This window comes from Brassica napus, chromosome A8, assembly GCF_020379485.1.
Source record: "Brassica napus cultivar Da-Ae chromosome A8, Da-Ae, whole genome shotgun sequence".
Classification (NCBI taxonomy): domain Eukaryota; kingdom Viridiplantae; phylum Streptophyta; class Magnoliopsida; order Brassicales; family Brassicaceae; genus Brassica; species Brassica napus.
In genome coordinates this window covers 5,615,027-5,631,526 of record NC_063441.1, presented here as the reverse complement: position 1 = coordinate 5,631,526, position 16,500 = coordinate 5,615,027, and the positions used below count along the sequence as shown (strand labels likewise).

Genomic DNA, 16,500 nt, shown 5'->3' with positions numbered 1-16,500 from the left:
TACTACGCCTTCAGCTCATAATCCCTCTGAATAGTGGGAGGACTAATGGCTGATCTGTTGGTATAGAACTGATCTGAACGGTTGTAGTCCGCCAACGTCTTAGGTTGCACAGCTTCATCAGGCTCAGGGATTGCAGCCCCCTGAGTGTCTATCCTCTGACCTGCTGCATTACGCAGATGACCCTCCTGGTCATGTAGGTCCCCAATTTTATTCAGGAAAATTGGGATTATAATCGTACAGATGCCTAATGAGTTGCTTGCATGATAATGTAAAGTTCAACTACTTGATCAACAAACCATCAGCATTCGTAATGTTTGGACTCATCTATTAACTAGATCTATTGATGTCAACTATCGTATTTTGATCAATAAAAAGAGTCGATCGATAATCGTATAGGGATATCGATTGATGCACCTTTTGTCCTACCGATCGATTATTCAAGTGTGATATTGATCGACGCGCTCTAGTCAAGCTTTATGTGCGGGTTGAATAATAGCTTACTAAGCTCATTAGATCAGCTCTCGCCTTGCTCGTAGCAAGAAACATAGTTCTATTAGAAAGTTTCCAGGATGAGATTAAAGCTCTCGCTTTTATCAATCGAATCCAAGGACATGTTCTAGGTAGCTAATCTAGATACATGTATTAAATCACAATCCTAAAGATGATTATCACAACTCAGCAATCTATAGTTGGGGCTAATCCCTCCTAACTTATTTAAACCCTAAAATCTAACAAATGAACTAATCAGACATAGCTAAGCAATTCATGACAGCAATTAGGTATAAAAACTGCATTAGAATAATAAAATAGATATCAATGGAGTTCCAATCACAAATATAACTTTGGATCTTCTCTCCAGTCTATCGAAATCTTAGAAAACCTTTGATGTAAAACTAGTAAAATAATAAAGCACACTTTGTCTCTAACATGGTGGAAAAGCTTATATAGTTAGGTTAATACTCGTCAGGGGTAATCTTATAAATTGGTGAAAACTTGGGCTTTAAGTCGCCTGTGACCAAACGGGCTTTCTGCGTGCTTCGCTATCAATCGACATCATGATAATAAATCGATCGATTACTTCTCTTCAATATCGACCGATTGTCGAGCTCGATGGTCATCTCGGATGCTTGCTCCAAATATCTCCAAATATCTCCAAAATGCTCTAAAATCATGACTTATCTCTAAATCACTCCTGATCTTATAAATATAGTAAATAGACTCTATAATATAATAATTATTAGTAAAAACACCTATAAACCATGGGTAAAAGTAGGTCAAATCCATGGTCTATCAATACCCAAACTTGAATCAAATGCAAAACTAACCTAAACCCTTTGTGACCAAACGAAAAAACAGAACTCATTTTTTCGAATATGGCCCCGATAAGTCGTGTGGACGACTTCCAGGTAAGTCGTCTCGTGTTGTTGATCTTAAAAATAATTTACAAATTGTTTACAAAATATTTTGACAAGTGAAAATTAAAATCATGTAATTATAAACAGTTCTATGTGATGTAAATTAAGATATAATAAAATCGAATAGTTTTCACATAATTGAGTGAAAGTAGTTAATCATGATATTCTTTGGTTTATGGTTTTGGCAACATATGTTGTAGTATTGTATGTATTTTTAGGGTTAGATTTTGGAATGCTTAAATGTTTTTTTGAAAAATTAATATTTTACCCATATGTGTTTATGAAATGTTTAGTTAGTTAATTTAGTTTAGAGGTTATGTTTAGGGTCTAGACGACTAACATGTAAGTCGTCTAGCAAGTCTTCTATTTTTGTTTCCCGCTAAAAATATTGGAGTCTTCGGGACGAGTTAGAAATAAGTTGTCCAGGAAGCCTTCTATTAAAAGACTTACTCGAAAGTCTTCTGATCCAGACTTACTCAATTAGCTAGGAACTTTTCAGATCTTTGGAAGACTTACTCAGACGAGTTAGAAATATGTTTTAAAACTTACTCAATTAGCTAGGAACTTTACTAAGCATGAATGTTGGTAACCTCATAAATATCACCAATTAAGTTATAAATTTCATTCAGTATCGCTAATATTGACTAATATACATGAATTAACAAAACAAAATATTAAAATGTCTTTATAGTTTTAGAGAAAATGAAAGTTTATTAAACATTGACGCAGACGACTTCCACGGAGGTCGTCTGGTAGACTTCTAGGAAGTCGTCCATTTAGGTTAGTTTTGCAATTGATTTTTAACCTAGACGACTTACATGGAAGTCGTCCATCTTTGTTTGTTAAAAAAAAATTCGAGAAAAACAGGTTAGTTTTGCATTTGACTGGATTGTGTCAGAAATTTGATTTTTCTTGGACGACTTATGTGTAAGTCGTCCAGTAGAAAATTAAAAAGTCAATATTTTGTTATACCTAGACGACTTCCATGTAAGTCGTCTCAGGTTAGTTTTGAAATTGAAAAATAAAACAAAAAATTTAATTTTTTTCTAGACGACTTACACAGAATTTGTCCGTCCGACGACTTACATAGAAGTCGTCGAAGATAATAAAGGTTTGACCGGAATCTCAGAATAAAATCATGGACGACTTTCGTGTAAGTCGTATGATGGATGACTTCCGTGTAAGTCGTCTAGACAAAAATATTTTTTTTGGTTTATTTTTCAATTGCAAAACTAACCTGAGACAACTTACATGGAAGTCGTCTAGGTATAACAAAATATTGATTTTTTAATTTTTTTTTAGACGACTTATGTAAGACGTCCAGGAAAAGTCAAATTTCTGACACAATCTAGTCAAATGCAAAACTAACTCGTTTACCTTAGACGACTTACGTAGAAGTCGTCTCAATTTTTTTTTTAACAAACAAAGATAGATGACTTCCATGTAAGTCGTCTAGAAAAACACATTTAAAAGTCAATTGCAAAATTAACCTCTGCATTGATCAGAAGACTTCCATGTAAGTCGTCTACAGCTAGACGACTTACCCAGAACTCGTCTGGACGAACAGATCTGAAAAACAAAATTCATAGTTTCAAGAAGTGAGATAACTTGTTTAGCACACAAAAGTCTTCTCCAAGCACTCATAATCTCAAACAAAAGTGACCCACCAAGAATCGTAAGTTTCAATGGCTCTACGAACCATAAAATTTTTAGAATCAAAATCTTAGTTTTTTTTTGATGAATATGGAGAGAAAGTGAAAGAGATATTGTTTTTAGTTCATAAGAATTGAGAAAGGAGTGTAAATCGATTTAAGGTGCATTAAGAGCTTCAAATTAGTTGTCCATGGTGGTTGGTGTATTGATGGCAGTGGCAATCTTGTAAATACTTGAAGATGATGAGGTTGAGAGTGTAAAAATGCAATTTTCGAAAAAAAAACTAATGGTATTTTCGTGAATAATATGAACTTGTGCGGTAATAGAGCAAAAAAAAATCCAAAAAAACATGTGTTAGTTTTAGGTTTGACTTTGAGTTTTGAGTGAATTTTGCAAATAGCCCAAAAGATTTTCAATTTTTTTACAGTTTTATTAAAAATAATATTTTTTAATCATAATATTATTAGCTTCTTTTTATATGTCTACAAATTTTAGAAATGCTGTTTAGTTGTAATTTTTTGATAATTATACAACTTTATATCAATTTTTATTAATTTTGTAAAAGTTGTTTTAATCTATTTTATCCAAAATAGTAAAAAATCTAACTAAGATTATAATATTTAAAAAAAAAATATATATATATATATATATATTCTTAAATATAATTTAATAAATCGTCTAGGAAGTCGTCTGAATCATGTATCCAAAATATTTGCAAAAGTGTTTTGGAAAATAAATCTACAAGTGTATCCAACACTGGGGACAGTGTAATTTACTTTTTGTCATCGATCAAAAAAATAAATTTACGTAAGTCGTCTAGGAAGTCGTCTGAATCAAAAATATTTAACCTAATTAGATTTTTTGTCTCCCTATATAAATAAAAATTTACACATTCTCTCTCTTCCTCTCAAATGGCTGCAACAAAAATGTAATGTTCATCATTCTAAAACTCTTCAACTTTTCTCCAATTTCTTTGACTTGAAAACACCAAATTTTATATGAATTTTTCAGTTTTGTCTCATGTATTTCTTAATAATCTATCTCTTTTGCAGGTTTTTAATCAGATAGTACTCATCTTCTACTAATTTAAAGATAGATCTATTAATTTTAGATATGTATTTTTGTGTGTTCTATAAAGGTAAATTTATCTAATCTTTCACTCATTTTTTCTGTTTTAAACCATTTGAACGTTTTTGGATACTTTTACATAGTTGTCAAAAAAAAAAAAGAATTCAATTACATAGTTTTTCCATAATGCAACTTTATACAACATAAATAGTTCAAAGTTGTTGAACTACTTTTACAAAAAAAAAAGTTGATGAACTACATAAATAGTTGTTCCGTTTTGAACAGCTCTCATCGGAAGAGAGAAGGAGAATTATAATATGAAGGAGAGAGAGAGAAAAGGAGGAGAATCGAGTGGAGTGGACTGGACTGGACTGGAGAGAGAGAGAAAGAGCTAGAATTACAAACGTACCAACTCTAGTTCCTTCATGTGATCCTTTCTTGACGTATGTCTCAAAATTGGACCACATGACCATGTGATTTCTCCCTATGGTTTTTTAAACACTTATATAAAACAACCCACCATATTTTATCATCATCGTCAGAATCATCATCAACACGAACCCCAACATAAACTTCAAACGATCCTATTATCCCATGCACACAGTAGCAACAACACTGGCGAAAATTAAGTAAAATGTCTTACTAATATTTAAGCAAGAAATATTAATAAGTTATACTTGATTTGTTCCGTTTATGATGTTTTTGGTTAATGCACACATATTCAGAACCTAGATAACCTATAATTTTATCTTACATTAAAAATATTAACTAAAAAAGTTTGACTAAAAAAGTAGTACACTGCATAATACACTATTAAAATTAATTTGCATAGAAACTTCAAAACAAATTAACCAATACAGGAAAAAAAAACTGTACGCCATCTTCTAATATGAGAACGATGAAGTATAATTTTGACCAAAACATCTCATTCAAAAAACAAAATGCAATTAAGCCGATACAAAAGATGCAATAGAAGTGCAAAAAGAAGAGATTATCATTATTATCTATGACAAACGCATCTGTAATGATAAGCACTGTTGATAGGATCATTGCCTTCAACGGGGACTTGTTCAGCTCTGCATTTGTATCTGCATCCTCTGCATTCGTTGTAAGTGCAAGTTGGTGCCGTCGACCCAATCATATGCCTCCTTGAGTACTGTATGAAAATATTGTAACATACGTTTTACAATATTAATACAACTAAATCATATATTATCGATTGCTTCCTTGTAGTAATTACTAATAGACAACAATTCTCTCATTATGAATATACCGGGAGATGGACTTGTCGGGGAAGTGAAAGCGTATCGTCGATAGAACGAGCTTTTGAAGCTGATTCAAAAGTACACAAACAAGAGAATTTCAAAAAGAAAAAAAAAACTATTGTTAGTCGTCTTGATGTGGATTCAATAGATTATAACTAAGAAGATTTATAGAATATGCAGGAGATGAGTTGAAACTATAAGACCTTCGACTATAAAATTTCCAAGAAGCAAACCGAAGAGAAGAAAGAAGAAGGATATGCATCGTAGCTTCATGTTCCTCATTTCATGCTTCATCTTGTTCCCTCTTCTTCTTGCTTTATCGTATGGACCAAATGTTTTGGAGAGAGATAAGTTTAGCTATTTGGCTGTAAGTTTTGTCTTCTACTTATCATATAATGGTGAGTTTGCGAACACGTAGAGATAAGAATCGGAAAATACAGAGAATGAAGTATTAACTTTTACCCCACAAAATTTTTAATAAAATAAAAAACATATTTAATAAAATAAAAAACATATTTAACAACTACACTGTTTTTGGATGAAATATAAAATGAATCATCATTAGAAAGAATATGGCCATTTACAAATTAATGAGTAAGCAATGAACTCAGATATTTCAGCATTAGCCTTAAATAATATGCTTAGTGTTTTGTTTTTTAGCACATCATAATTGGCTTCTTATGTATGTTTTCTATGCTCTTGTCTCCTTACCTTATCTCTTTTTCAATACATATATTTATTAGAAATTAGCTCGCCAACAGCTCATCAGGCGTATACCTTAGAAGTAAAATCAGTCCAATATCATGTAGACATTAAATTTTCTAATCCGGTAAACAGAATTTACTCAATTTGGATCTACGTGGATTACTTAGAGGATTCAAATAAAGTTATGATGAATTTAAGATATGAACAACCTTTTCCTATATTCTTCATCACAAGTTATCTTGTTCTATTGAACCAACTTGCTCTATTGAACCGAATTGTTCTATTGATCTTTCAAATTGGCAGAGCTGTTCAATTGCACATCTAGACCATAAATTGTGCTACAAAGCCCAACAGAGAAACTATATTGGCTAAAAACCACTTGAAAAATATTATTGGGTGTCTCATGAAACCAGTAAGCCTAAGACCAGAAGTAGTTTCTCTCGATTTGGGTAGATTGTATGGCGGGTTCTAGAGTGGAGTAATTCAGGAGTTTCGGACTTTAGACCAGAAATAGTTACCAGGTACTTTATCCAAAAAAAAAGTATGGCAACAAGGTAAGTTTTCTAATCATTCATGATTTTTTTTCCACTCTGACCTAGGTGCAAAGTGGAAGCACCGTAGTCTATTGGTTAAGGTTTAAAAGTTTCTACACCCAGGTCTAAGGTTCGAATCCTAGGCTATACAATGTTTTGCAGATTGGAGGTCGAAGTTTCAATTCTAGGAGAAAGCGATTTATTAAACAATTATGCAGACTATGGAAGAAAGGCTTACAAGAGATCTTCAACATGGTTCAAGTAAATCCGGTCAGGCGTAGGTTTTCGTAGAACGGCTCAGGTGATGCAGTTAGACATAGATCTTGATAAGGCCAGGTAGTATTGTCTGTTGTCGAATCGTCTATATAATATTTCTCATATTTGTAATATCATAATAAATCATCGTTAAAAAAAAAAAACTAGCTCCAACATTATTTAGATGAATTCAGCGACGGCCCAACTTAAATTGAAAAATTTGTCTTCCTAAACTAGTGCTTACTTTATCTATGCTATGGACCGGGCTTGAATGAATTCATATATAATCTATTAACTAGACCTTGACCCGCGCGACCGCGCGAGTATTTAGTTTATTTTTTTATTTAATGATATATTTGTAAACGTAGTCATATTTATAAATGTAAATGTTATATTTGTATTTAATTTTATATTTTAGAATTTTAGAGTAAAATGTATCACCGATATTGGGTATTATATAAAAAAATATATAACATTTATATAATTAGATCCATATCTATGATATATAGCGAACAAAGTTTTTAAATAAAAGTACGAAAATAGACAATTGTGAATTAGCATACTATTTATAAATGATACATTAGCTATAATATTTGTAAGAAAATAAAATGATTGTTAAACTTCTATCAAATTTGGAATATATACAAATTAAGATTTAAATTTGTAAGAAAATAAAATGAAAATATAAATTTGATGTATCTGATAAGAAATTATAAATGGGTTTAAGTTTGTGTACATTTAAATCATGACTTTGGAGATGTTTGATTTTATTTTGTAAATAAATTATTTTGTCTAAGTGATAGTATATATTTTAAATTTTTACATGTGTTAAATAATATTTAATAACATATATAAGCATAATAATTTATTAAATTATGTGATATGTGAGGGAGAATGAGACAAAATGTAACTTATATTGTTACATAAATATTTTGTGTATATTATTGATATTCATTAATGTTTATAATATTAATATGAAATAGATAAGTTAAAAGATTTATATTGAATTGATTATGAATTTAATTTAGGAAATGTTTTATTAATTTTGAAAAAGACATGGAAAGCATAGAATTAGGAGTAACTATTACTTCATTAATTTTTAAAAAGACAAAGATTACATAAAAATAGCTTTATTTAATTATTTCAATGTCATTAGGTTGTAAATATTGTGCAAGTTTAAGGGTTAGTCTTAATTTGTACTTCTCTTTTAATGGATTAGATTTGGGGTCATATTTTTTTATCAACTTACAAATAATCTAAGTTGGATCATTACATTTAATTAGGTTTCCTATTATTTCTACTTATACATAACTTAATTATTATTAAATATATACACTAACCTAAAATTAAGGAACTAAGTAACTAATCTATTATTATTTTTAAATAATTAATTCATTTTAGCTTATCACTACTTTTAAGTAAATCATCAACTATAATTTATTTATTAATATTAAAAGAATTATATATGCCTACTAATTCATATATACAAATGTATTTTACTTCAAATGCAAGAAACAAATTCATTTAAACCCTCACCATATACATACTAATATAATTTTTGTAGATAAAGTACTAAACTAGATATATATATGATAAAATAAATAGTAATAGCCATTAATATTTAATCATGTACTGGAACATGTTATTATTGATATTTTTTAGTATAGTTTCACGGGTTACTCCAACACATATAAAATATTTATAAAATAGAAAACTAATTGAATAAAGCATGCATAAAACATAATTTAAGTTAGGCTTGAGCGTTCAGGTACCCGTTGCAATACATGTTGGGTATTTGGAAATTTGGTTCTAATTTATATCACATCATAGGTTTCATTATGGTAATTTGTAAGTACAAATCGGGTTCAAATATATATAACACATCGATTTTTCTTCTAAATTGTAGCACATCTAAAATCCATAAGTAACCATATATTTTTCCGATTCAGGTTATCTGGGTTCGGTTTGGATATATTTGAAGTTAAATCCAAAATTGAAAGCCAAAATATAAGAAATAAACTTATTTATATAGGATTCGATATTTAAGATACTTATTGAAGATTAAATACTTATTTTTAGATATAATTTCAAAATAAATATAGAATTGAATATTTGAAGTACATATTTCTGTTTCAAATATATGTATTTGCAATTATTTGGACCTTCAGATCATTTTTTTTTTTGGTTCTTGATTTTTCGGGTTGTCTGTTCGGGTTCGGCTAATAACACTTCGGGTTCGGATATGTGGTGTACCACACTACAAGATCTATTTTACTATTTTATAATTTCTTATATTTTGGACTGGGTACGCATCATGTTTTTTTTTTGAGTTTGGTACGGGCTTTGAGTTACAGGTTTTATGCCTAAACCTATTTCAAATGAAGAGAAAATGTGATTATATAAAAGAAATATCAAAAATTATTTTGCGCTGTAGCGCGGGTGAAAATCTAGTCTATACTATTAAAGAGAATTAGTTTTAAAAAATCTACCTATGAAAGGTTACTGCACCCTTTCACTTAACAAATTAATAGATCTGGATCCGCGCAACTGCGCGGGTGTTTGTTTCCATTTATGTTTATATAAATATTTTGTTTTCAATTCTAAATTGGTATATATTATAATATATATGAGGTGTGTCTATTAATTTTTAGAACATAATAATTTTACCGTATACTTTTTTATTGAATTGTTTGTTTCAAACTTTCACAAGTTATTACAAAAATTAAACTTTTAGCTTCATAAATTTATATTATCGAGTATACTAAGTTTGTTTCAAACTTCCACATTCTCGCAGAAGGCTGGAGAGTCCTTCAAAGATTCGTGGATTAGATTTAGGTTCTTCCAGCGAGACTGTCCACACCACGGATTTAACGAAGTGCAGCTGCTAAGCACTTTCTTCCGAGATCTCGCCTTACAGTATCAAATGGCCCTTGATACGGCGAGTGAAGGAAACTTCACTACTCGGAATCCGTTGGAAGCTGTGAGACTTATTGAAAACCTTGCTAACAGCAGCAGCACCAAAAACACTGACTCTAAACGGAAGAAGTCTGTAGCCTGTATCGGGAAGGAACAGATGGACGAAATAAAGAGCTAAGTTAGACGTGGTGCACGAGCTTCTTAGGAAGCAAGTCTGTTCAGCTGAAGGAGAAGTAGCAGATACAGAAAGAGAAGAAAATATGAACTACATCGGAGGTACCGGATTCCAGAAATTTGGAAACCATGGCGGAAACAGAAACTTCTTTGGAAATGACCAAAGAAGTAACCAAAGTTCACAATTTCAAAAACCCTTCAATAACAGCAAAAGCTACTCGAACTCTTATTACCAAAATCCACCACCCCAGACTCAGGAAAGCAAGATCGAAGAAATGCTTGATCGAGTACTATTGGGACAACAACAAATCACCGTGGATTTCAACGGTAAAATAGACTCCGGCTACAACAATCTGAACACCAAAATCGAGACCTTAGGGACTCAGGTGAGAAAACTTGAAACCCAAGTAATTCAGACGGGCGAGACTATAAAGAGGCAAGAAGCTTTCGCTAGAGAGGCAGGAGCCGACAAAGGGAAACACCACGTAAATGCCATCATCGATGATGATCTCTGGCAAGTGGTGAGAAATGAAAAGCTTGAGGAAGGAGACTTCAAAATCGAAAGCTCCATGAGTCTCGGCGGGTCCCAATGGTGTCGACCGATGTCGATGAACTCGCATCGATCGACAGACCATGAGGAAGATCGATGGATGGATTACTCAAGTCATCGATTGACGTCGTCTGCCAAATCGATTGAATGCAATGCGATTCGAATTCTAACTCATGAAGAATTTGCAGCTAAGCATCCTCACCCACCCTCCCCTTTCTATGATAAAATCGATCGATCGGTTGAGCCAACCATCGATCGACAGAGTGAGTCCGACGTCGATCGTCACAACACACCTCCCATCGATCGACAGGCACCTCTGACATACCGAGTGCGGTTACCCTCAATCGATAATGATTACATCAACGCACTCAGACCACCACCTAAACCATTAGCTAACCCACCCGAACCAAAACTCAACCCTTTAAATAGTTCACCAGAATCAGTTCAAGAAGAACAAGAAGCTGAAGGCAGAAGGTTAAGGAAAAGAAAGGAGAAAATTCCTAAAAACCTTAACCGGGAAGCTAAAAATAAGGAGATGGATGGTTTCACTAAAACAATCCTCAGAATCCCAATCGAAAAACCTTTTGATGAAGCTTACTTCACACACCGGCTGTGGATGTTCTTCAGAGAAACAAAAGTAACTGAGGAGGACATTAGGAGAATGTTTCATCAAGTCAGAGAGAAGATGAAACACAGGATCACATTGACGAAGAAGAGTGATCCTGGGAAGTTTGCAATACCATGCGTAGTCAAGGGTGTTGAATTTCCCCATTCAATGTGTGACACAGGAGCATCAGTTAGTATCCTCCCTAGGATCATGGCAGACCAGCTTGGTTTGACCATCGAACCCTCAACGGAATCCTTCACCTTCGTGGATCTTTCCGAGAAACGATCAGGAGGTATCATAAGAGATCTGGAGGTACAGATTGGTAATGTCCTTGTCCCTGTAGATTTTCATGTCCTAGACATCGAGCTTAACTGAAACTCTTCACTTCTGCTTGGAAGATCTTTCCTAGCTACAGTAGGAGCTGTATGTGACATGAACAAAAACAAATTGTGTCTAACGCTCATAGAACCAAACATCCACTACGACCCCATCCGACCTAAGAGAAAGGTCATTAATTCTGTGGATTATGGGAAAGAACTTGGCTTCATTGGCGCATGCCATTGTGGAGCAGAGTATGAATCGGAGTACGAAACAGAGTACTCAGAATCGATCGATACCCCAACCTTTCCATCGATCGATTCCAATGAGTCAACGGTAACCGATGACCGCAACAACACGTCACTCGACGTAATGCACCTAGTTGACCATTTCGCTTCACCTAGTCACTGTTACCAACATTTTGCCTTCCAACCTCCAAGCAAGAGAGGACGTGATGATTATTCCATAGGCAGTTGGGCAGACAGTGGTTTCCATGAAAGTTTTGCAGTTGACACTGTAATTACTTCACCTAATGAGGAACATACAGAGGAATACGATGAGGATTATTGCGAAGAACGTGTAATAGAAATGTCTTTGCAGGATGAAAGACTTGAAACACATAAGTTCACCAACACGTTTCCAACATCGTTCGACGCTGTACACTCCACATCGGTCAATACCCACCCTCGTCCAGCAAAACAACCGCTCACATCGATCGACGCCCACATAGGAACATCGATCGATATTCGCGCTGCAGCGAAAATTTAGGAGCAGGAGAATATTCCCTCTCCAACTAGGCTTAAATATACCTATATAAATCGTTTTGCACCCCCGAAACCACCTACACACATCAGAGCGAACACACAAGCAAAAAAGATGAACACTCTTCCTTCTACATCAACAGAAAAATCCATGAAGAGCAATCATCTCAAGAACACAAGTTCTGCAGAAATTACTCTGCCATCGATCGATGCAACTGTATCTACATCGATCGATACTACTCTAAACCCTAATATCTCTATTTCTAAATTGAATGATTATGCAAACATTGATTACGGTTTTCTAACACCTGATGAATTTGGTATTTTCAGGGACCCAGATGGCAACGCACGTGCAATGGATGGAAGGATTTAACAAGTGTCCAGAGAGGACATAGCAGACATCCTTCAAGTAGCCAATGGACCTGATAACCTATTCTCACAGCAACGTGGCACTCCAGACATCATTCAAACAGATCCTAAGTGCCACGCAGGAGTCGCCACAACAGAGATCAATCCAGATCTATCACGCCAACCAAAAGGGCAAGCATCGATCGACGGTACAACGGAGACATCGATCAACAGGGTAACACCAACGTCGATCGATAGGGATAACTCGACGTCGAGCGACAGACGGTATGAATGTGGGAAACGCGCTTTTGACATGTACGGAGCCAGAAAGTTCACTTGGGAACAAAGGGACGAGTATGGAGTCTACAGAGATGAGTGTGGACACGCACGAGGCGTAGCTGGTGAGATGATACCTGTCACAAAGGACAACATCAGGAAATTACTGGAAAGAGCATCTCTTTTTGAAGAGAGCCACATCTGTCTTCCAGAACATGCCACTTCTTTCACACTCACAACACTGGCACCAGAACTCTACACCAAGGATGAAATCGATGAGATGGTGTTTGGTATTTGTGGTGCTCAAGAGAAACTGGGAGAGGAGCTCAAATCATTGGTAGAAGATACACATCAGCCTTTGGATAGAGGCTACAATGAGCTTTTCAGATGTATGGCAGAGATGAGGACATAAATTGAGAGTTTACGTCAGCAACTTGAGAAGGAAGCTACGACCTCAACATCGATCGACGCAACACATGAAACATCGATCGACGTCAGTCTTCCTACAGCTCAGATCCCTGCAGAACCGCAATGTTCAACACAACACAGGGATGAATGGGAAGTCTCATACATCGACACGAGGATAAAAGACGTTTACTGCCCTCTCAACAACAACGTGGACTGGCTAAGCACTAAAATCGAGCTACTACAGCAAGATCTGGACACTGCAAGAAGGACCAACATCCAACCACATCGATCGACATGTGCACCTTCACATCGCTCGACGCCAAAGTCTCAGCCATGAATGAGAGGCTGAGGACTTACGAGGACATGCATGACCGCTTTATATCACCAGTCATGATAGATTTAAACAAATTATCTAGTCAATTACTTCATGCCCAAAAGGATATTGAGAACATTACTAATCAAAGTTTTTTGCAGGCAAAATCAGTATCGATCGACAGGCTACGAGGGCCTTGGATCGATGGCAAGAAACCTGTGGAGTTACTTCCTTACACAGCAGCAGAAGTTGACAAGATCACTTCCAAGATCTACACTGCTCTAGACACCATGGAGGAACGACTTGACAAACGCTGCGATGACATCTACTTTCCATTCGACAACAAAATCAGTGGACTAGACAACCACGCAGAATGGCTACAGAAAGAAGTCAAAGCCATTCAGAGGCAACTCGCATCTCAACATCAGATATCAGCATCGATCGACAGGACACTAGCGAAATCGATCGATGGCAACTCACCGAGATCGACCAACGAACACATAATCGCATCGATCGACGCCGAGTTTACACCAATCGGCGAGCAGCTGATACACAAGACAGTAGAGTCAATGCAAAAGGAACTGTCAGATCTTTCAGCATACGCCAATGACAACATAGGCTGGCACCAGGTCAGCATTGACAACGTTCAAGAAAGGCTACAGAACATCTCCAATGTACTTGAGAAGATGGATGACAAATGGACAAGAAATGATGAGGCCACAAGAAGTTTCATTGCATCTTGGTCCAGAATGTGCAGAGATGACATGGATGCTTGCTTTCCAACAAGCAGCTGTTTCTCCACACAATAGCCAATCACCACCACAGTCAAGCTTAATGACTATAACCAAGCGCTGAGTGGGAGGCAACCCACTATTAGGTATTTTACTTAGGTTTTATTAGCTAGCATTTATTTACTTTCGTTTTATTTCTTTCAGATTTAGGAGACCCAAGTAGGAGGACCTGAATATCGACCAACGACGAGACGTCGACATCGCTCGACGTAGACAACCACACAACGATCGATGTAACACTTACACATCGATCGATATCTAATCCGGTCAGATGTATCTTCCTTACTTGTTACATTTTACATCGTAAACTATTCATCATAACTCCAGCTGAGTTACACTGGGGGGAGATTAACTGATATAATTTATTTTATTCTTATGTAAAAAGGAACTTTAATAAATTATGCTTAGCTATTGAAAATAGGGACTATAATCTTATATTGATTTAAACATGAATATCTAACCAATATTTAGCACCATTTTAGATTTACTAATTGCAGATAGCACTAAAGATGCTAAAGCGGATCAACCTATCAACTACACACTTGCCTTGAACCGTATGAAGTAACCAAAGCTGATTTCCAACACTAAACCTGACATAACCGCTTGTCTTGGGGCTTGGTATACATGGGATCGAATTCTTCAGACAGGTCTAGAAGGTAACGCCTGGTTTAGATTATTTATCACATTCTCTCTCTCTAAATTTCGACCCTAAATTAGTTAGTGATTATAAAATTAAAAAAAAATTATATATATATATATATATATAATAATAATAAAAAAAATAATATAAGATCTATTGTTTAATTAGGATGAGTCTGAACAGGACTTGGTGGCTAAAACCATTAAGGCTTGATTCATAAATACTCAAATAAAAGAGTTCGAAACGGGACTTGGAAGCGGCAATCTTCAAGGCTCGCTTTCGCAAAGAACTCTTGGATATAGGTCAAAAAGAAGTGAACAGAACTTGGTGGCAACCACCATTAAGTTTTGATTCATGGAAGCCTGTCCAATCTTGGTCACTGATCCTGCAATGGAAGCAGACTTTGACTCACGAGAGAAAATTAGAGAGAGAGAAACTAGGAACTAACTTTTACTTGCAGCTCCAGATACCTGTCTGAAATCTTTGCATCATGTGATCGATACTCCCAAGGTAAAGTATTCACTTTATATTTATGCTAAGAAATAAAATCAGTAGAGGGGATGTCAGACGTGAATTGATGAGTTGTGTTATGTTAGAAATGGTTGCTAAGCTAGGATATTGCATAGTGTGCTTTTGTGATCAGGACTTTTTAAATGTGGTTGCAAAATTGTTGAGGAAAGATTTCTCTGTCTTAAAATCTTAAATCCCCAAATATTTTCAAACCTCTTTTAGAGAGACTGCCTGTATGTTTTGCTTGAGGACAAGCAAAAGGGTAAGTCTGGGGGAGTTGATATACCTTGGATTTGACCCATTTTTATCCATGGTATATAGGTGTTTTACTATATATATATATATATATATATATATATATATATATATATATATATATATATATATATATCTATGTTTTCTACTCTTCTAGGTATGTTTTCAGGTTCAGGTGCATTTCGGAGTAAAGCTATGACTTTGGAGCATTTTGGAGCTTAAAGGACATTTCACCCGAGCTGACCACTTAGAGGTCGACGAGAGGAAGAACAATCGATCGATGCGCATCAGTGTTGACGATCGATATCAGAAAATGCCTCGACAGATGAAGATTAATATCGATCGATGTACACAAGTACCATCGATCGATGTCGAGACACCAGACGCGACATTTTGGATTCAGCAGACTTAATTACCAAGGCCAAGCCAAAGTGTTTTGACGGCAGAAGAACCGAGCTTTTTCTAGACCTAGTTTTGTTACAAGTTTCATTTGGGAGAGAAGATCACTTGTGATTGGAACTCCTTGTTTCTATTTCTTTTCATCTATACTATGAGTTTCTAGTCTTTTATTGTGATGAATTGCTTTGCTATGTCTGAGTAGTTCAACTGTTAGATCCAGGGTTCAGATAGGTTTGTGGGATAAGCCCCAAACTATAGATCTGTCTTGTTGTGATATTCATGATAGGTTTGTATTCATTGTTTGTTTTAGCCTTGCTAACTAGAACTTGATCATAGGATT

At 34.9% G+C, this 16,500-nt stretch overlaps 1 protein-coding gene across 1 annotated transcript; it reads right to left on the bottom strand.

The window, feature by feature from the left end:
• Window positions 1-4,942: 4,942 nt before the first annotated feature.
• LOC106351819 (EPIDERMAL PATTERNING FACTOR-like protein 9) lies at window positions 4,943-5,996 on the bottom strand. The gene is made up of 3 exons (XM_013791554.3): window positions 5,605-5,996; window positions 5,410-5,468; window positions 4,943-5,292 (listed from the first exon to the last, which is right to left on the bottom strand). The coding sequence occupies exons 1-3, from the start codon at window positions 5,693-5,695 to the stop codon at window positions 5,137-5,139; spliced, it is 306 nt and encodes a 101-aa protein (XP_013647008.1). The 5' UTR covers window positions 5,696-5,996; the 3' UTR covers window positions 4,943-5,136.
• Window positions 5,997-16,500: the final 10,504 nt, after the last annotated feature.

What these genes read in the sequence shown, in the direction of transcription:
- LOC106351819 (XM_013791554.3), bottom strand. Translation starts at nt 5,695, where the DNA reads ATGAAGCATGAAATGAGGAACATGAAGCTACGATGCATATCCTTCTTC. An exon ending in TGGAAATTTTATAGTCGAAG is followed by an intron (nt 5,469 to 5,604) that starts GTCTTATAGTTT and finishes CTTTTGAATCAG; the next exon opens with CTTCAAAAGCTCGTTCTATC. An exon ending in CCCGACAAGTCCATCTCCCG is followed by an intron (nt 5,293 to 5,409) that starts GTATATTCATAA and finishes ATTTTCATACAG; the next exon opens with TACTCAAGGAGGCATATGAT.